The sequence below is a fragment of the Scyliorhinus canicula genome, chromosome 9, assembly GCF_902713615.1.
Source record: "Scyliorhinus canicula chromosome 9, sScyCan1.1, whole genome shotgun sequence".
Taxonomy (NCBI): Eukaryota; Metazoa; Chordata; class Chondrichthyes; order Carcharhiniformes; family Scyliorhinidae; genus Scyliorhinus; species Scyliorhinus canicula.
The window spans coordinates 105,407,345-105,428,421 of NC_052154.1; the positions used below are offsets into that span (position 1 = coordinate 105,407,345).

The 21,077-nt window shown below is 47.5% G+C and overlaps 1 protein-coding gene across 4 annotated transcripts in view; it reads right to left on the minus strand.

Annotated features, from left to right (window-relative positions):
* The window catches only part of LOC119971591 (astacin-like metalloendopeptidase), a 377,078-nt gene that overhangs the window by 51,648 nt on the left and 304,353 nt on the right, over positions 1-21,077 (minus strand). For all 4 annotated transcript variants that reach the window (XM_038807364.1, XM_038807365.1, XM_038807366.1 and 1 more), the window contains 2 exons: positions 7,737-7,959; positions 7,501-7,628 (listed from right to left, as the gene is read on the minus strand). In XM_038807364.1, coding sequence (XP_038663292.1) covers positions 7,501-7,628; positions 7,737-7,959 — 351 coding nt within the window. The remainder of the gene's footprint in view (positions 1-7,500; positions 7,629-7,736; positions 7,960-21,077) is intronic.

Consider the following 21,077-nt stretch of genomic DNA (forward strand, 5'->3'; position numbering starts at 1 on the left):
AATCAGCGAGTTTGGCTCTGCCGAATCTGATGTATTATTATTGGGCGGCAAATGGCGAGAAGGTGCGGGATTGGTGTCGGGAGCCGGAGGCAATGTGGGTGAGGATGGAGGCAAGCTCTTGTCGGGGGTTGGGATTGCAGGCACTGCCTACAGCGCCACTCCCATTTGTCCCAGGGAAATCTTCAGATTGTCCGGTGGTGGGGGCCACACTAAAGATATGGAAACAGTTTTGGCAGCAATTTACGTTAGGGACGGGGTCGAAGTGAATGCCAAACTGAGAGAATCATGTGGTTGAGCCGGTGAGATTGGATGCTAGGTTCCAGGCCTAGAGGAAAGGGGGGCAGTGGGGTGTATGGAAATTAAGAACTTATTTCTGGAAGGGCAGTTTTCCAGCTTGGAGGAGTTGGTGGAGAAGTTTGGGATTTTACGGAAAAAGGCTTTTAAGTTTATGCAGGTGCGGGATTTTGAAAGGAAGGCTTTCCCGACCTTTCCAGTGATACCACCGTCCTTGTTATTGGAGGGGGTGTTGTCAGTGATGGCGTTGGAGGGGGGAGTCCATTTTGGCAATCAATGGGAGGATTTTGAAGGAGGAGACGGCGTCGTTGGAGGGGGATTAAGGCCAAATGGGAGGACGAGGTAGAGGAGGGGCTGGAGGAAGGTACTTTTTGTGAGGTGCTGCGGAGGGTGAATGCCTCAAACTCATGCACAAGACTAGGGTTAAAACAATTGAAGGTGTTACGCAGGACTCACCTGATGAGGTCAAGGTTGAACCGTCTGTTTGAGGGAGTGGAGCATACGTGTGAGTGGTGTGGGAGGGGCCTGGCCAACCATGTGCTTATATTCTAGTCATGTCCGAAGTTGGAGAAGTTTTGGGGTTCTTTCTTCAGCACCATGTCGGCGATTTTGCACTTATCCTTAGAACCCAGTCCCTTGAGGGCCATATTTGGGGTAGCATACCTGGCGGAGTTGCAGATGGGTACAGATGTTTTAGATTTTGCCTTGCTGATTGCTCGCAGGCGGGTTCTGTTGGGCTGGAGGTCAGCTTCTCTGCCTGTGCCTCAGTTTGGCCCAGTGTCCTAATGGAGTTCTTGCATCTTGAGAAGGTTAAGTTCACCTGGGGGGGGGGATCATATATGTATTAGTTGGTAATGTGGGCCTGGGGTTCTCTTGTTTTCCTTTCTACCTTGTTTTATGTGTAAAATGTCGAAGTGTTAAAAAACAAATAAAATATTTTCAAAACAAAATTCACCTAAAATTTGGGTAAATGGCCCAAGTTAATGCTGTAGCTGGATTTTTCATTCAGCAGCTCCAGCTCAGTGCAAGGCTTCAATCTTGTAAATAAAAGCCGACCAGGAGTTTGAACGCTTCACTCTTTCAGTATGCAAACCTGTACGCACGCACTTCAGGGTCATCACATTATGCATGTGTGGTGCATCAGCGACTCAAGTCGCGAATCCTACAGGAAGTTACAGGCCACTGTGTCCTGTGGATGGGAACAGGGGTCACCTCTGAAAGCAAGCAGATGTAACTCTAAATCACAAGGAGCTCAACAGAAATAGTGTAATCGCTCACTCATGGATACAGACACTTAAGAGATTCAATGACCTCACCAGAACAGGAAAGGTGAGTTGAATCCCTCATAGTCACTCTTTGCAAATTATATAATTCCATCCTCTCACACATTCCAATCTCACATTCAAACTCTCAGACCTGTTTGCAAGACAAGGGAACACAGAACTCTAATTAATAATATAAAAGAAGATATGAGGAGTTTTTTTCAATATATATAAAAGGTAAGAGAGAGGCAAAAATAGGCATTGGACCACTGGAAAATGTGGCTGGAGAAGTAATAATAGGAAATAAAGAAATGGCAGAGGAACCAAATAGTTACTTTGCATGACTTGAAGGTGGAAGACACCAGTGGGATGCCAGAGCTCCAGGAGAATCAGGGGGCAGAGGTGAATGCAGTGGCCATCACTAAGGAGAAGGTTCAGGGGAAACTGAAAGTTCTGAACCGAATGGGCTACACTCCAGGGTTCTAAAAGAGATAGCTGAGGAGATTGTGGAGGCATTGGTGGTGATCTTTCAGGAATCACCTGAGGAAGGGAGGGTCCCATAGGACTGGAAAGTGGCTAATATAACACTGCTGTTGAAGAAGGGAGGGAGACAGAAGAAGGGAAATTATAGGTCGGTTAGCCTGACTTTGGTCATTGGTAAGATTTCAGAGTCCATTTTTAAAGGTGAGAACGCGGAGTACTTGGAAGTACATGATAAAAGGGAATGTTCCCTCCAGTTGGGGAACACATCAGCAGTCAAGGGCATTCAGCCTCTGATCTTCGGGTAAGCATTCTTCAAGGCAGCCTTCAGGACGCGCGACAACGCAGAATCGCTGAGCAGAAATTTATAGCCAAGTTCCGCACATATGAGTACGGCCTTAACCGAGACCTTGGATTCGTGTTGCATTACATTCACCCCACCATCTGACCTGGGCTTGCAAAATCCTACCAACTGTCCTGGTTTGAGACAATTCACACCTCTTTAACCTGGGATTGCACCTCTCTCTGGATCTGTAAACACTTAATTACCTGCAAATGCTCGCATTCAAAGTATCGTCTTGCATCTTGGACTTTGTCTATATATATGTTTCTGGAACCTACCTTTTCATTCATCTGAGGAGAGAGCAGTGCTCCAAAAGCTAGTGATTTGAAACAAACCTGTTGGACTTTAACCTGGTGCTGTCAGACTTCTTACTATGATAAAATAGGACTGAGTCAGCACGACTTTGTCAAGGGGAGGTCATGTCTGACAAATTTTTTAGAGTTCTTTGAGGAGGTAACAAGGAAGTTAGACAAAGGAGAACCAGGTGGCCATGATCTATTTAGATTTTCAGAAGGCCTTTGACAAAGGTGCTGAATAGGAAACTGTCAAATACGTTAAGAGCCCATGGTCTTAAGGGTAAGATCCTGGCACGGACAGAGGATTGGCTGACTGGCAGAAGACAGAGAGTGGGGATAAAGGGGTCTTTTTCCGGATGGCAGCCAGTGACTAGTGGTGTGCATCAGGGGTCTGTGCTGGGACCACAACTTTTCACAATATACACTAATAATCTGGAAGAACTGAAGGCACCGTTGCTAAATTTGCAGATGATACAAAGATATGTAGAGGGACAGGTAGTATTGAGGAAGCAGGGGGGCTGCAGAAGGACTTGGACAGGCTAGGAGAGTGAGCAATGAAGTGGCAGATGGACTATAATGTGGAAAAGTGTGAGGTTATGCACTTTGGAAGGAGGAATAGAGGCATAGGCTATTTTCATAATGGGGAAATGCTTAGAAATCAGAAGCAAAAGGGACTTGGGAGTCCTTGTTCACAATTCTCTTAAGGTTAACGTGCAGGTTCAGTTGGCAGTGAGGAAGGCAACAACAATGTTACCATTCATGTCGAGAGGGATAGAATATAAGGGATGTACTTCTGAGGCTGTATAAGGCTCTGATCAGACCCCATTTGGAATATTGTGTGCAGTTTTGGGCCCCGTATCTAAGGAAGGATGTGCTGGCCTTGGAAAAGGTCCAGAGGAGGTTCACAAGAATAATCTCTGGAATGAAGAGCTTGTCATATGAGGAACAGTTGAGGACTCTGGATCTGTACTCGTTGGAGTTTAGAAGGATGAGGGTGGATCTTATTGAAACTTACAGGATACAGCGAGGCCTGGACAGAGTGAACAGACAGACTTGATCTAACAAACCCCAGCTGTGGGGAAATCAATTACAATTTCCCCATGGGCTTCGTGGAGGTTATTATTATTACAACTAGCGAATAGAAACATGCATTGGAGACAGGAGCAGCAGTGGAGCAATTGTCGGAGGGCACAGATCTTCTAAGCTCTCGTTGTCTGAATGTAGATGCTCAGCTTAAGGGATCATTGTCTGCAAGGAACAGAGAATGTGTGACGTTTTATTAGCATTTCCAAAAGCACTACAAAAGATTGAACAGAGATTGTAGAAACACATCATTAGCATGAGTGCCATGGCACTCCTTGCGCTGATGTCCATCTCCATGAAGCATGAGCTGTAATAGTAACCAAGTGCATGTTGGCCCACCCCGAGTGTTTGCACACTCAGTTTAATTTGGATGAAGGAAATTCTTGTCCAGGTCATTCAGCACTTCACTGAAGTGCTCTTCAACACTTACCTATTGGTGGTCATAAGAGGGAGGTGGAAAATGAGGTAAGGAAGTGGGAACTCTTCTCAAAGTTTTCCGATTCCATCCACTTCTCCTGTCCATATGCTGGCTCCTATCCCAATGGCTGAGTCTGCCACTGCACAGGTCAGGCAGTCATTGGTAAGGTGCTCACAGAGTCCAAAACCCTGGAGACATTGGCTATGAACATCTTCGCAGTCAGAGCAGGAGAACAAGCAACTTACCACTAGTTTAACTGATGGTACTGGGTTAGCATCATGTGGAAGTTACAAGAAGAAGTAGTTTCTCAAGTGAAATTACCTTGGTGTTTGAAAATGTGATGGGGCAGCATGGGGGGGGGGGGGGGGTAGTGGTTAGCACTGCTGCCTCACCGCAGCGAGAACCCGGGTTCGATACTGGCCAAGGTCACTGTCCGTGTGGAGTTGGCCCATTCTCCCTGTGCCTGCATGAGTCTCACCTCCACAACCCAAATATGCCCAAATAGGTGGATTGGCCACACTAAATTGTCCCTTAATTGGAAAAAAAATGAAAAAAAAAAGTGATGGATAGCCATTTTTAAAAAACATTTTATTCAGGCATTTATAATTTATTGATTGCCATTTCTTTTGCCAATGCGTACACACCATGAACTGTTTTTGTTTCAAATCTCCACCTTCTCTCTATTATCATGTCTTGCTTGCCATGTGCTAATCAACCTTGAGGTAAATGGTATGTCAAGAGTAGACAATGAGCAGTGAGTGTCAGTGAGATGGAAGGATGAATATTGACCTGGAAATACTTTGTGTAATGGGGTGGGAAAACCAATAGGTTCATATTGGCCTCAGGTTAGGTGAATTGTGTATCCTCATCCCGTGCAGCCTAGCAGCAGGAACCTGGCCATTTTAGACAAGGACCTGACCACTGGCTCGTCCTTCTTCTACACACTTAGAAATACAGTCAAGTTAAATGTAGATGTTGTTGGATTTCCAACAGTGACATTTTTTTTAACCCTCAGAACAACCACCAACCACCACAACCCTCTTGGAGATAATTCTTTTTCCTTTATGTGTAAGTAAATTGTGATGGTGTGTACTCCAGTATACTGTGCTATCATGCTTACCATTATAGATCATTAGCTCCTACACCATAATGAGTAAAGACAGTCAAAGATATGTGACTTTGTGAATTTCAGATCTATTTGCATGTTAAAGGCAAATGTCTTGTTTGAAGTGGGATACAATGGCTGTAATTCTCCAGTCGTCGTAATTCTTTTTTCCTGCTGGTAGCACACCTCATCAGCAAGTTTCCCGGTGGTGTAGAATAGCTCAATGGGCATTCTCATTGGCAAGTGGCAGGAAGAGAGAATCTAACTGACAGTGAACGGCGCGCTGTCGAGAAACACGTTGCTGGGGCCCAAAGAAGTCAACCCAATATGTATTCAATTTAGGCTTTCATTAAGAAGCATTCTTTATGGGCAGCACAGTAGCATTGTGGATAGCACAATCGCTTCACAGCTCCAGGGTCCCAGGTTCGATTCCGGCTTGGGTCACTATCTGTGCGGAGTCTGCACATCCTCCCCGTGTGTGCGTGGGTTTCCTCCGGGTGCTCCGGTTTCCTCCCACAGTCCAAAGATGTGCAGGTTAGGTGGATTGGCCATGATAAATTGCCCTTAGTGTCCAAAACTGCCCTTAGTGTTGGGTGGGGTTACTGGGTTATGGGGATAGGATGGAGGTGTTAACCTTGGGTGGGGTGCTCTTTCCAGGAGTCGGTGCAGACTCGATGGGCCGAATGGCCTCCTTCTGCACTGCAAATTCTATGAAATTCTACTTGAAACCTCACTTAATTTATCTTTTTCTTCAGTGCTTCTTGGATCAAATCATTTACAGTGCAGAAGGAGGCCATTCGGCCCATCAAGTCTGCACTGGTCCTTGGAAAGAGTACCCTATTTAAGACCACACATCCACCCTATCCCCGTAACCCAGTAACCCCACCTAAACCTTTGGACACTAAGGGGCAATTTAGCATGGCCAATCCACCTAACCTGCACATCTTTGGACTGTGGGAGGAAACCGGAGCACCCGGACGAAACCCACACAGACACGGGGAGAAAGTGCAAACTTCACCAAGTCACCCGAGGCCAGAATTGAACCCAGTGGCTGGAGCTGTGAGACAGCAGTGCTAACCATTGCGCCACCATGCCACCCTTGGAATTGAGATGTTCAATGTGCACAATTTATAGCATATAGTTGTATGGTTAAATGGCTGTTTACTTTAGTTATCAAGTATCTTGCAACATTATTGAAGGTACATTATGATCAACCACATAACTCTGCATTAGTTACATTTCTTCTTATTTCTCATGGTGTGGACTTGACCTGTATTGTCAGTATATTAGAAAGGCGCAAATATATTTTCAACAAATGCGTTCACTGTAAGGTTAAAGTTGTATTATTCTCCTTCAGGCTCATTGATTGCAAATCTATGGGCAGGATTTTCCAACCCTTCCACTGGCGGGATCTTCTGGTCCTGCCAAAGATGACTCCCCTCCTCGGTAGTGGGACATGCGCGCCAGGCAAAATGCCTTAGACATTGGTGGGATCAGAATATACCATCAGTGGCCAATGGCAAGTCATCCCTGCTGGTGAAAACACACCACGAGATGGAATCTCGTCCTTGGGGGTTGGGTTTTCTGCTTTTTTTTCAGGGGGGAAATTGGCGGCAAGAGTTGAAATCCCTTGCAAATGCCAGAACATAATTTACACCAGCAGGATTCCCTGTAATTATTGTTTCTGCCTCCCACCTATGACATAACGGAAATCTTGACTTTGAAAGTCGTTATCCCCATTAGAATAAATGTAAATATATTTATCAGGTCTCTACGGCTAATAATCTCCCCCTGCGCCGTTAGATTGTCCATTCACGTTGCCGTGAATCACATTTCTCACACAGCATGCACCTGGTGACTAGAACCTGTCAGAGGAGTTCGGAGCCGCTTCAGGGGGTTCTATGGGCGGTTCCGTGGGATGGGTTAGTGGAGGGGATGTGTCCATGTGGGGACAAAGTTCCCTGGGGGATGTTTAATGCCGCGGGGGGATGGGAGGCTTCCACTGGGGAGAGTTTGTTTATGCATTGTGTTCAAGGGCATGGTGTTCAAGGTATGATTTTTTTGTAGCACCTCAATCTTTTAAAACCTAAGTTGCTGGAAGGACAGGCTATAATTGAGACAAAGGAAACGCCGTTGGGGCTGATGACTTCCATGTTGGTTACCTCTCTCGCTGCCACACTCTGCCAAAAAAATTTGAAAATTCCACCCCACAAGCATACCTTATAACTTTTGTGAGTTTGGACAAGCCAAAAACAGTTTGATTCCTCTTCTATTTCCTGGGAGCCTTTATATTCAATTTTACCATTATTTTTTACTTCAGAAGCGGGCAACATTCTCCCACAGCGAACTGGAAAATTGAATAAAATATTAAAAGATATTGAAAGGCATATTAATTACACCTATCTACCTTTGTAAAGTTGAGAATAGAATATTGAGTATTTTAATATAGTATTACCAAATTGATATTTAGCACTGAATCCCATATGTTCTTTTATGTTGTTTGCGAAAAATATAAATAGCAACATAGGAGTGTTAGATATCACTGCTGGAGCTACGCGACCACAAACTCGTTTCTGAATAATTGGTGAGTCTGTAGTAGCACCATCATAAATTCCTACGTGAGAACGAATGCAGCCTAAGGATTTTTGAATATGAAAATAATCAAATTGCAAAAGAATCTAGAAGAAAAAGAATGAGAACATATTAAATTCAGAGATTTTACCGAGGGAACCATAATATAGAACAAACTGAGATGACAAGTCCCATTTCCTAATTACACCTTCTCCTCCTCCTGGAATTTGCAAATTGTTTGGGATGGGATGAAAAATGCATAATAAATGTTTCCCTTGCAAAGGAATGAAGACAGTTCAGTGTCATCCTCTAGTATTCTGAGGCTTCTGCTGAAGGGTGACAGACCTGAAATGTTGGACTGAGTAATACATCTGCGTGCTGAGGCAGGTTCTGGAACCTGGGAGTTGGTGATATTTTGACTTCCAGGCCCACCATTGGTGCATGCCTGTTAATATTCAAATTGCCACCAATTAGCATTAAGGACGGATTACAGACATTCTCCTGCCCAATGAGTGCTAGAGGGCTGGATGTCTGGACTTGAAGGCTTCAGGCCATGATGCAGAACAAGGCCATGGCCAGCACTTTAAAGGACCCATGGCACAGGAAAGTGTCAGGTGACCAATAATGATCAATTGACAGCATATACTTTGCATAGTCTGGATTTGTGAAGTTTCCAGTCTGCTCGGTAATGTTTGGAAATTATGTCATTGCTCACAAGCTCACGGACACTTAGTTTGGCTTCCACCAGGGACACTCAGCTCCTGGCCTCATTACAGACTTGGTTCAAACATGAACAAAAGAGCGGAATGCCAGAGGTGAGGTGAGAATGACTGCCCTTGACATCAACGCAGCATTTGACTGAGTATAGCATCAAGGAGCTTTAGCAAAACTGGAGTCAATGGGAACTGGGGGAATACTCTCGACTGGTTGGAGGTATACCTAGCACAAAGGAAAATGGTTATGGCGGTTGGAGATCAATCATCTGAGCTTTAGAACATCACTGAAGGAGTGCCTCAGGGTAGTGTCCGAGGCTTCACCATCTTTCACCTCCCATAATGCATAAGGTTAGAAATGTGGATATTCACTGTTAGGATATTGTTGTAAAACCTTGGGCGGAATTCTCCGACCCCCCGCAGGGTCGGGGAATCGCCCGGGGCCTTCGTAAATCCCGCCATGGCCAGAATTCTCCAACACCCGGGAATTGGCGGGGGGCAGGAATCACGCCGGTTGGCGGGCCCCCCGCCCCGCCGGGTAGGGGAGAATCCCGGCCCTTTTTTCTGTCCCTTGTTCACTTGTCATCCCCATCCTGCTGCCTGCTTGGATCTGCAATCTTCTGTTTATTGCAACATTACTGCATCATTTGGGATTTCTGCTTAAATAATAGTCTTTGGACACTGGAACACCCCTGTCCATATGAACTGGGCCAAGACATTCCTTTTGTTCTGTATCAGAACCTGTGATATTGATTTGATAGACTTGGCAGGCAAGCAGTCAATCGATGTATGTAGAGTTCTAGGCCTTCTCCTGTTGTCTGTGATTGGTAAAGCTAGTCAGAAGCTTCCAGTAAGAATGCGGGACTTTTGAAGAGTTCCATCTTTTGTTTCAATTATGAAGAAAGCCAGTTAGTAAGGACCTTGAAGACTTTCTCTCTCCTTCTCTCTCTCTGCCAGATGATTTTAAGAGACACTGTAGCTAAATCTGTGAAGACTTTCTTGGTTAAAAGAAACAGAAAATAGACTTGCGTAAGAGATGTCAGGAATGAGAATGTGCGTGTTTGGCAAAGGCTCTTCTAATGGAAAGGCAGACAGCACTCAAGATTGTGGAAGACTTCTGGAGTAAGAAAACACGCAGTCACTCACCAGGGAGAGTGAGAGGACAGCAGGTAGCCAAGATGAAGAATGGATAGCTGGGAAGGCTCCAGCCTGTCTCAGACCAGCAAGGAAGATTCTGGGGGTGGAAGTGAGTGTGGGAACACTAGATGTCACGATTGTAACAAGGTGGGACACGTTCATTCAGACTGAGGGAAGTTTCAGGGAAACCCATGGCCCTGTAGGGGTTCAGAAGGAGGATTCTGAGAAAGGCATGAAAGTGGAGACTGCTCCGGTGGAGGTGGTAGTCTTAACTGGACTTTGGAGACTCAATGTAAACACGGCTGTGGGTGCAGTCGAGACTGAGGTAGATGAGATATATACTGGGTTTTGTGTCTAAGGGGAAAGTCACCCCAATTTCCTCAACAGAGGTAACCAAACCTGTAACGATTTTAAGAAACACAGGGGCTACCGAACTCTTATGCTGGAGAAGGACTTGGTCTTTCCTCCAAAGAGCTAAGTTATTTGTCTATGGGATGGGTGGAAGTTGTATCCCAGTTCCATTGTATAAAGTGAATTTGAGTGTGACGTAGTATCAGGTCCAGTAGTTGTTGGAGTAGTTAAGAAATTTCCAGTGGAAAGAATAGACTGAGCTCTGTGGAATGATTTAGTGGGAGTGAAGTTTGCAGCTGACCCCATGATTTCTGAGAGTCCAATGGAAATGCTGCAGTTCACACTTGAAATTCTGATGGAGGACATGTGGGAGCTAGGAAAACCCATTGGGCAGTAAAGAACTTAGAGAAAGAGATGTTGACAGCTTTTGAGCATGTTTCAAGTGACCATGGTAGTGAATCAGGTCCTGAACATTTTCAGACCAAAAGTGACCAGAAGGATGTGGAATTAGACAAGGGTCTTGATCTTGACTATGGTTCTTATTATGAGGTGCTGGTAAACAGTTAGAACATAGAACAGTACAGCACAGAACAGGCCCTTCGACCCTCGATGTTGTGCCGAGCATTGTCAGAAACCAAGATCAAGCTATCCCACTCCCTGTCATTCTGGTTTGCTCCATGTGCCTATCCATTAATGGCTTGAAAGTTCCTAAAGTGTCTGACTCCACTATCACAGCAGGCAGCCCATTCCACACCCTAACTACTCTCTGAGTAACGAACCTACCTCGGACATCCCTCCTATATCTCCCACCCTGAATCTTATAGTTATCCTACCTTGTAACAGCTACATCCACCCAAGGAAATAGTCTCTGAACGTCCACTCTATCTATCCTCCTCATCATCTTATAAAACTCTATTAAGTCACCTCTCATTCTCCTCCGCTCCAAAGAGAAAAACCCTAGCTCCCTCAACTTTTCCTCATAAGACCTATCCTGCAAACCAGGCTGCATCCTGGTAAATATCCTTTGCACCCTTCCCAATGCTTCCACATCCTTACTATAATGAGGTGACCAGAACTGCACACAATACTCCAAATGTGGTCTCACCAGGGTCATGTATAGTTGCAGCATAAACTCTTAAGCTCTTAAACTCAAGCGCCCTGTTAATAAACGCTAATGCACTATAAGCCTTCTTCACAGCTCTATCCACTTGAGTGGCAACCTTCAGAGATCTGTGGACATGAACCCCAAGATCTCTCTGTTCCTTCACATTCCTCAGAACCCTGCCGTTGACCCTGTAATCCGCATTCAAATTGTTTCTACCAAAATGAATCACCTCGCACTTATCAGGGTTAAACTCCATCTGCCATTTTTCGGCCCAGCTCTGCATCCTATCAATGTTTCTTTGCAGCCTACAACAGCCCTCCACCTCATCCACTACTCCACCAATCTTGGTATCATCAGCAAATTTACTGACCCACCCTTCAGTCCCCTCCTCAAAGACATTGATAAAAATCACAAATAGCAGAGGACCCAGCACTGATCCCTATGGTATACCGCTGGTAACTGGTCTCCAGTCTGAAAATGTTCCATCCACCACCACCCTCTGTCTTCTATGTGATAGCCAGTTACTTATCCAATTGGCCAAATTTCCCTCTATCCCACACCTCCTTACTTTCTTCATCAGCCGACCATGGGGAAACTTATCAAACGCCTTACTAAAATCCATGTATACAACATCAACTGCTCTACCTTCATCTACACACTTAGTTACCTCCTCAAAGAATTCAATCAAATTTATGAGGCAAGACTTACCCTTCATGAATCCGTGTTGACTATCCTGGATTAAGCTGCATATTTCCAAATAGTCATAAATCTTATCCTTCAGGATCTTTTCCATTAACTTACCGACCACCAAAGTAAGACTAACTGGCCTATAATTACCAGGGTCATTCCTATTCCCTTTCTTGAACAGAGGAACAACATTCACCACTCTCGAGTCCTCTGGCACTATCCCCGTGGACAATGAGGACCCAAAGATCAAAGCCAAAGGCTCTGCAATCTCATCCCTTCCCTCCCAAAGAATCCTTGGATATATCCCATCTGGCCCAGGGGACTTGTCGACCCTCAGGTTTTTCAAAATTGCTCATACATCCTGCCTCAGAACATCTACCTCCTCCAGCCTACCCGCCTGTATCATACCCTCATCCTCAAAAACATGGCCCCTCTCCTTGGTGAACACTGAAGAAAAGTATTCATTCAACGCCTCTCCTATTTCTTCTCACTCCATGCACAAGTTCCCACTACTGCCCTTGACCTGCCTTACCCTCACCCTGGTCATTCTTTTATTTCTCACATAAGAGTAAAAAGCCTTGGGGTTTTACTTGATCCGCCAAGGACTTCTCATGTCCCCTCCTAGCTCTCCTCAGCCTTTTTATTAGCTCATTCCTTGCTCCCTTGTAACCCTCAAGCAACCCAACTGAACCTTGTTTTCTCATCCTTACATACTCTTCCTTTTTCCTCTTGACAAGACATTCAACCTCTTTTGTGAACCATGGTTCCCTCACATGGCCATTTCCTCCCTGCCTGACAGGGACATACCTATCAAGGACACGCAATATTTGTTCCTTGAACAAACTCCACTTTTCATTTGTGACTTTCCCTGACAGTTTCTGTTCCCATCTTATGCTCCCTAATTCTTGCCTAATTGCATCATAATTACCCCTCCCCGAATTATAAACCTTGCCCTGCTGTATGGCCCTATCCCTCTCCATTGCAATAGTGAAAGACACCGAATTGTGGTCGCTATCTCCAAAGTACTCTCCCACAAACAAATCTAACACTTGACCCAGTTCATTACCCAGTACCAAATCTAATGTGCCCCCCCTCTCTTGTCGACCTATCCACATATTGTGTCAGGAAACCCTCCTGTACACACTGTACAAAAACTGCCCCATCCGAACTGTTCGACCTATAGAGGTTCCAATCAATATTTGGAAAGTTAAAGTCACCCATGACAACTATCCTGAGACCTCCACACCTATCCATAATCTGTTCTGCAATTTCTTCCTCCACATCTCTATTACTATTTGGGGGCCTATAGAAAAGTCCTTTTGCTGATACACTGTGTGTACCTGTATTAGGGGATGTAAGGTAGGACCTGCACTACAGGTTCGCCGGTAGCCCCTGCCGGCCAGCTCCGCCCACAAGGAGCCATATAAATATGCATGACCTCCTCCTGATCAGCCCTTTCGCCAGCTGCAGCAGGAGGCCACGCATCTGACTGTAATAAAGCCACAGTTGTACCAATCTGAGTCTTTTGTGCAATTGATCGTGCATCAATTTATTAGTCAGAGTTTTCTACATTATGGACATCAGGATCAAACCAGATCTCCTGCAGCTGGATCCGCACTCGCCAGACGCCAGAAAGGACTTTAATCACTGGCTGGCTTGTTTTAAGGCCTACATCAACGCTGCAACCCCCGCTCCGACGGAAGCTCAGAAGATCCAAGTTCTATACTCCAGGTTGAGCTCCAGCGTGTACCCGTTGATCCAGGACATCCGAGTTACGCGGAAGCGATGGCACTCCTTAAAGAGAACTACGTTCAGAAGACAAACACACTCTTCGCAAGGCACGTACTCGCCACTCGCGTACAACTACCTGGTGAGTCGATCGAAGACTTCTGGCGGGCTCTTATCCCACTCGTACGGGACTGTGACTGTCAGGCCGTCACGGCCACTGAACATTCCAACCTCCTCATGTGTGATGCATTCGTGATGGGGATTGCGTCGGACACCATCTGTCAACGACTGCTGGAAGGGGCCATGCTCGACCTAGCGGAGACGAAACTTTAGCACTCTCCATGACGGTCATATCTTGCAACGTCCAATACTACCCCGCTCGCCGCGCGGCCCACCCCTCCTACCCCTCCTGGACCCCACAAACGACCCCCCCGGCTGGGGCCTCTCCTACTCAATATGCCTGCGCTGCCCGCCAAACCACACACCCTGGGGGTCCCCACTGCTACATCTGCGGCCAGCAGAAGCACCCCCACCAGCGCTGCTCAGCCCACGCCGCCACTTGCAAATCCTGCGGTAAGAAGGGCCAATTTGCGGCGGTGTGCCAGGCCCGCGCAGTCACCGCTACCACACCCGCAATCGCCCCCTTCCCCCAGCCGATCGCACAATGGGCACCGCCATCTCCTGCCCCCGGGGCCACGTGCGACCAGTGGGCACCACCACCTTCTCCCCACAGGTCCACGTGCGGCCTGTGGGCGCCGCCATCTTGCCCTGCCCCCACAACGTACGCACCATGGACGCCACCATCTTGCCCCGCCCCTACAACGTGCGCTGCATGGGCGCCCCATCTTCTCCTCAACAGATCGCCCGGACGCCACCACCGCTGCCATTTTGTGTTCCCCACGGGACTGGAACGCTGGATCCGGGTCGCCGTCGCTCCCCAACTGAATCCTCGGACGACCACCCGCAGCTTGCCTCTATGACACTGGACCAGTCCCGTCCTCACAACCGGGCCACCGCTTCGATGACAGTGGAAATCAACGGCCACGCGACCTCTTGCCTGCTGGACTCCGTGAGCACTGAAAGCTTCATTCACCCAGACACGGTAAGGCGCTGCTCCCTCGCGATCCACCCCACAAACCAACGGATCTCCCTGGCCTCCGGATCCCACCTTGTCTCAATCTGAGGGTTCTGTGTGGTCAATCTCACTGTCCAGGGCGTAGAATTCAGCAGTTTCCGCCTCTACCTCCTCCCCAACCTCTGTGCTGCACTATTGCTGGGTCTGGATTTTCAGTGTAATCTTCAGAGCCTCACCCTCAAATTTAGCGGGCCCCTACCCCCACTCACTGTTTGCAGCTTCATGACCCTCAAGATTGACCCCCCCTCCCTCTTTGCCAATCTAACTGCGGATTGCAAGCCGGTCGCCACCAGGAGCAGATGGTACAGCGCCCAGGACAAGGCCTTCATCAGGTCCCAAGTCCAGCGGCTGCTTCGGGAGGGTATCATCGAGGCCAGCAATAGCCCCTGGAGAGCCCAAGTGGTAGTGGTTAAAACTGGGGAGAAACACAGAATGGTCGTGGACTACAGCCAGACCATCAATCGGTACACGCAGCTTGACGTGTACCCCCTCCCTCGCATATCTGATATGGTCAATCAGATTGCACAGTACCGGTCTTCTCAACGATTGACCTTAAATCCGCCTACCACCAGCTCCCCATTCATAAATCGGACTGCCCATACACCGCCTCCAAGGCGGACGGTCCCGTCTCTATCAATTTCTTAGGGTTCCCTTCGGCGTCACTAACGGGTTCTCGGTATTCCAAAGAGAAATGGACCGAATGGTTGACTGGTACAGACTGCGGGCCACGTTTCCGTACCTGGACAACGTCACCATCTGCGGCCATGATCAGCAGGACCACGACGCCAACCTTGCCAAATTTCTCCACACCGCCACTCTCCTCAACCTCACCTACAACAAGGAGAAGTGCGTGTTCAGCACCAAACGCGTAGCCATCCTCGGCTACGTAGTCCAAAACGGACTCCTGGGACCCGATCCCAACTGCATGCGCCCCCTCATGGAGCTCCACCTCCCCCACTGCCCCAAGGCCCTCAAACGCTGCCTTGGGTTCTTCTCCTACTACGCCCAGTGGGTCCCAAACTACGCGGACAAGGCCTGCCCACTTATACAGTCCACTCAATATCCCCTCACGGCCGAGGCACAACATGCCTTCGCCGGTATTAGAGCAGACATAGCCAAGGCCGGGATGCACGCAGTAAATGAGACACTGCCCTTTCAAGTAGAGAGGGACGCTTCAGATGTCGCCCTCGCCGCCACTCTAAACCAGGCAGGCAGACCCATGGCATTCTTTTCCCGCACTCTTCTTGCCTCTGAAATTCGACATTCGTCTGTTGACCCAGGCTATCGTTGAAGCGGTGCGGCATTGGAGGCATTACCTGGCCGGCAGGAGATTCACTCTCCTCACTGACCAACGGTCGGTAGCCTTCATGTTCAACAACACGCAGCGGGCCAAGATCAAAAATGATAAAATCTTGCGGTGGAGAATTGAGCTCTCCACCCACAATTACGAGATTTTGTATCGCCCCGGCAAGCTCAACGAACCCCCTGACGCCCTCTCTCGAGGTACATGTGCCAGCGCTCAAGTAAACCAACTCTGTGTCCTGCACGACAGCCTTTGTCACCCGGGGGGTCACTCGATTGTACCACCTCGTCAAAGCCCGCAATCTGCTCTACTCCGTCGAGGAAGTACGGACAGTCACTAGGGACTGCCAGGTCTGTCCGGAGTGCAAGCCGCACTTCTACTGGCCAGACCGTGCGCGCCTGGTGAAAGCGTCCCGCCCCTTTGAACGCCTCAGCGTGGATTTCAAAGGGCCCCTCCCCTTCACCGATCGCAACACATATATCCTCAGTGTGGTTGATGAATTCTCCAGGTTCCCCTTCGCCATCCCATGCCCCGATATGACGTCTGCCACCGTCATCAAGGCCCTCAACTCCATCTTCGCTCTGTTTGGTTTCCCGCCAAATCCACAGCGACAGGGGATCCTCATTCATGAGCGATAAGCTGCGTCAGTTCCTGCTCAGCAGGGGTATTGCCTCCAGCAGGACGACCAGACATAATCCCCGGGGAAACGGGCAGGTAGAGAGGGAGAACGGGATGGTATGGTGGGCCGTCCAGCTGGCCCTACAGTCCAGAAACCTCCCAGCCTCTCGCTGGCAGCAGGTCCTCCCGGATGCACTGCACTCCATCCGGTCTCTACTGTGCACCACCACAAATAACACACCCCATAAACGTGTTTTTACCTTCCCTAGGAAGTCCACATCCAGGGTGTCGCTCCCGACTTGGCTCGCAGTTCCAGGACCGGTTCATCTACGTAGGCATGTCTGACTTCACAAGGCGGACCCCTTGGTGGACAGGGTACATCTGCTCCACGCCAACCTCCAGTATGCCTATGTGGAGTTCGCCGACGGCAGCCAGGATACAGTCTCACTCAGGGACCTGGCTCCCTCAGGCTCTACTCCCCACCCACGCGCCATTCTCCCCTCCCCCGGCACTCCCAGCATTAGCCCCACCAGGTCCATCCCTCCTTCCCCTGCCCACGCTAGAGGACGAGGAAGGTTTCGGCATGCTTCCGGAGTCATCCAACTACTGGCCAGCACCAACACCACCAGCACTGACGCGTCGACGCCAACACCTCCAGCACCGACATCGCCACCACCGCTACGTCGCTCCCAGCGAACCGTCAAACCACCGGACAGACTTAACCTCTGACGGGCACCAGACTACAAGATGGACATAAATATTTTTTCCCCTCCCCTCTGTAAATTATTTGTAAATCTGTATATAGTTCCACGTCACCCCCACCAGAGTCATTTTTAACAGGGGGTGAATGTGGTGATACACTGTGTGCACCTGTATTCGGGGATGTAAGGTAGGACCTGCACTACAGGTTTGCCGGTAGCCCCTGCCGGCTGGCTCCGCCCACAAGGAGCCGTATAAATATGCATGACCTCCTCCTGATCAGCCATTTCGCCAGCTGCAGCAGGAGGCCACACATCTGACTGTAATAAAGCCACAGTTGTACCAATCTGAGTCTTTCGTGCAATTGATCATGCATCACTCCTAACAGTGTGATCGCTCCTTTCCTATTTCTAACTTCGGCCCATATTACCTCAGTAGGCAGATCTCCTTCGAACTGCCTTTCTGCAGCCGTTAAACTATCCTTGATGAACAATGCTACTCCTCTACCTCTTTTACCACCTTCCCAACTCTTACTGAAACATCTATACCCTGGAACTTCCAACAACCATTCCTGTCCCTGTTCTAACCATGTCTCTGTAATGGCCACAACATCGTAGTACCAAGTATCAATCCACGCTGAAAGTTCACCTGCCTTATTCCAGATGCTCCTTGCATTGAAGTAGACACACTTTAACCCACCTTTCTGTCTGCCGGTACACTCCTGCGACCTTCATACTCTCCTCAGTACCTCACTACTCTCAACACTGGCTTCTGGATTGCAGCTCGTTTTCCCAGCCCCCTGACAAATTAGTTTAAACCCCCAAAGAGCCATAGCAAATTTCCCTCCCAGGATATTGGTGCCCCTCTGGTTCACGGGCAAACCATCCTGTCTGTACAGGTCCCAACTTCCCCAGAATGTGCTCCAATTATCCACATACCTGAAACCCTCCCTCCTACACCATCCCTGCAGCCACATGTTTATCTGCACTCTTTCCCTGTTCCTCACCTCACTAACACGTGGAACCGGCAACAAACCAGAGATGACAACATGGTTTGTCCTGGTTCTCAGCTTCCACCCTAGCTCCCTAAATTCCTGTTTTAAATCCCCGTCCCTTCTCTTCCCTATGTTCCCTATGTTGTTGGTACTGATGTGTACCGTGACTTGCGACCGTTCCCCCTCCCCCTTAAGGATTCTTAAAAAACGGTCCGTGACGTCATGGACCCTGGCACCCGGGAGGCAACATACCATCTGTGAGTCTCTTTCACTGCCACAGAACCGTCTATCTGTCCCTCTAACTATCGAGTCCCCAATAACTATTGCTCTCCTGCTCTCCCTCCTTCCCTTCTGAGCCACAGGGACAGACTCAGTGCTGGAGATCTGTTCACCGTGGCTTACCCCTGGAAATTATTACTCGAACGTTGGTGAGGAGGTGTCAGACGAAAGTTTTGACTTTGACCTAGATCCTGGTTACGAAGTGATGGTGAATAGTTGGTGTAAGAGTGATGGTAAGGAGGAAGAATTAGACGACAGTCTTGACTTTGATCTCAGGTCTGACTACGATGAGATGATAAGACAGTTGTTCCCAAGTAGACATGTCATCAATTGAACTTAGACCACTGACAAGCAATTGTTCCAAAAGTAGTAAAGGAGTTATTAACTTGGAGGAGTGAATTGGACTTGCCAAAAGGTAGCTTGTTACTGCTTTTGAGATTAATCCATTGCCATCCTTTCAGGTGAAAGAAGTTCCCAGAGCAGGCTTACTCTGAAGGCAAGTGTACCTGACTTCCCAGCATCAGATAGTCAGGACGAGGATGGTAGGGTCTGGGGAATGATACCAAGTTGGCGACTGATTGACGCATATCCTTTTGGAGGATTACTGCGCCTCTTCGAGGTAGCAGAAGTTGATAGCCAGAAAGGTGAAGTGGTTGGACATAAATCCATTTTGGGAGTTAAGGGGAAGGTGGTTGGCAATTCCTGTTACGGTTCTGCAACCACCAAGACCAGGAAAACCTAAACTGCCAGAGTCAGTGATGTCCCATACTCTGATTCTGAAAGTGGAGATGGAGGCAGTGGTTACAAAAACTCAAATGAGGAGGTAAAAATTGCCACCCTGGGAATAATGCCTGTCTAGTCAATCAACTTTGAGAGGACCGACCCCTCAGCGAGCTTTGTTGTAGCCCTGTGAAGGCCAAGAGAGAATGTAAGGGTTGAAAAGGGTCTATTGGTTAACACTGAACACATTACTTCATTCAGCGTTACTTGTAGCTTATATAGTGATCCGCATATCTATATGTATACAAGGGGTTAATGTATAGACATAACAGCTAAGTGATCACTAGATGGCAGCACTAGAAAGTGGTATAAAAGACAGACTCAAGCCGAGTTTTCGGCTCTTCGTGTGTACAGTGACTAGAGACCTGAGGTAGAGAGAAATAGCTCAGAGTACAGGAGTAGTTAATCATAGTTAATTCTTATTCAATCTTGTTTTTTTAATATCTAGTATTAGTATTGGAGAGAAAACAAACTCACAGTTTATTTGTTAAAGTTACTCAGTAAATTATTTGCTTTAATTGGAAGATTACGAATGTTAATCAACATCGAGCAAGAGATAATTTTGGTAAGAAGCAAATGAGTAACATATATGACACAAAGTAATATAACATGGCACCAGGATATTGACTTCATAAAGCTTACTAGATAGATTAAATAAGAATTCGCAAGAAAAAAAGAAAATTTGTACCGACTATTTGAATTCGGAAGGCTTTGCAGCATTCGGATCCCTTGAAGAACAATCAACTCGATGGACTACGTTCAAGCTCCACGTCAACTAAAAACTATCTGTAATCTTAACTAAAATTGGAAACTTTCCAAACAGCAATTCCAAATTTATCCAGAGGCCATAATTGACCACCGCTTCTGAAGCTAGAAAAGTAGCACTCCTTTTATCCATGGCAGGACAGAAGGCTATTAAAATATACAACTCTTTTATTTACTCTGAAGGGGAGGACAAATCAAATTTAATTTAATAATGGCAGAAGTTGACCACCACTGCAAAACACAGACAATTGAAATCTTTGAAAGATTTGGATTTCACAAAAGGTTGCAGAAACATGGCGAGTCATTCACCAGCTTTGTCACTGACTTAAATTTGTTCGCATAGACATGTAACTACACAGAATAACATGATTCGCTGATCAGGGATCAGATTGTGTATGGACTATGTCGTGAGAGCTTAAGAGCAGCACTGTTTTTTTTTTAAGTTTAGCGTACCCAATTAATTTTTCCAATTAAGCGGGCAATGTAGCATGGCCAATCCACCTAGCCTGCGCATCTTTGGGTTGTGGGGATGAGACCCACGCAGACACGGGGAGAATGTGCAAACTCCACACGGACAGTGACCCAGAGCCTGGATCAAACCTGGGACTTCGGCGCCGTGAGACAGCAGTGCTACTCAATGCTCCACCGTGCTGAAGGGCAGCACTGTTAGCAACAAGATCCAATGATAAAAATCGCAATTGAGAAATGTTTATCTCATGAACAGAGTAAAAATTAATATCTAGAATTTTATCACCGTGAAAAGAGCACGTAAGTTAACCACGAGGTCGAGAGTGTTAAAATGGTGTCGCAGGCAGCAAAGAAGCACGTTTCGGATGGCAGCTATCACGCGCACGCACACTCCAGCCCAGGGCATACGGACTTCGCTCATAAATGCGGGACTGAATAAAATAAGTCTTTCAACGCGCGAACA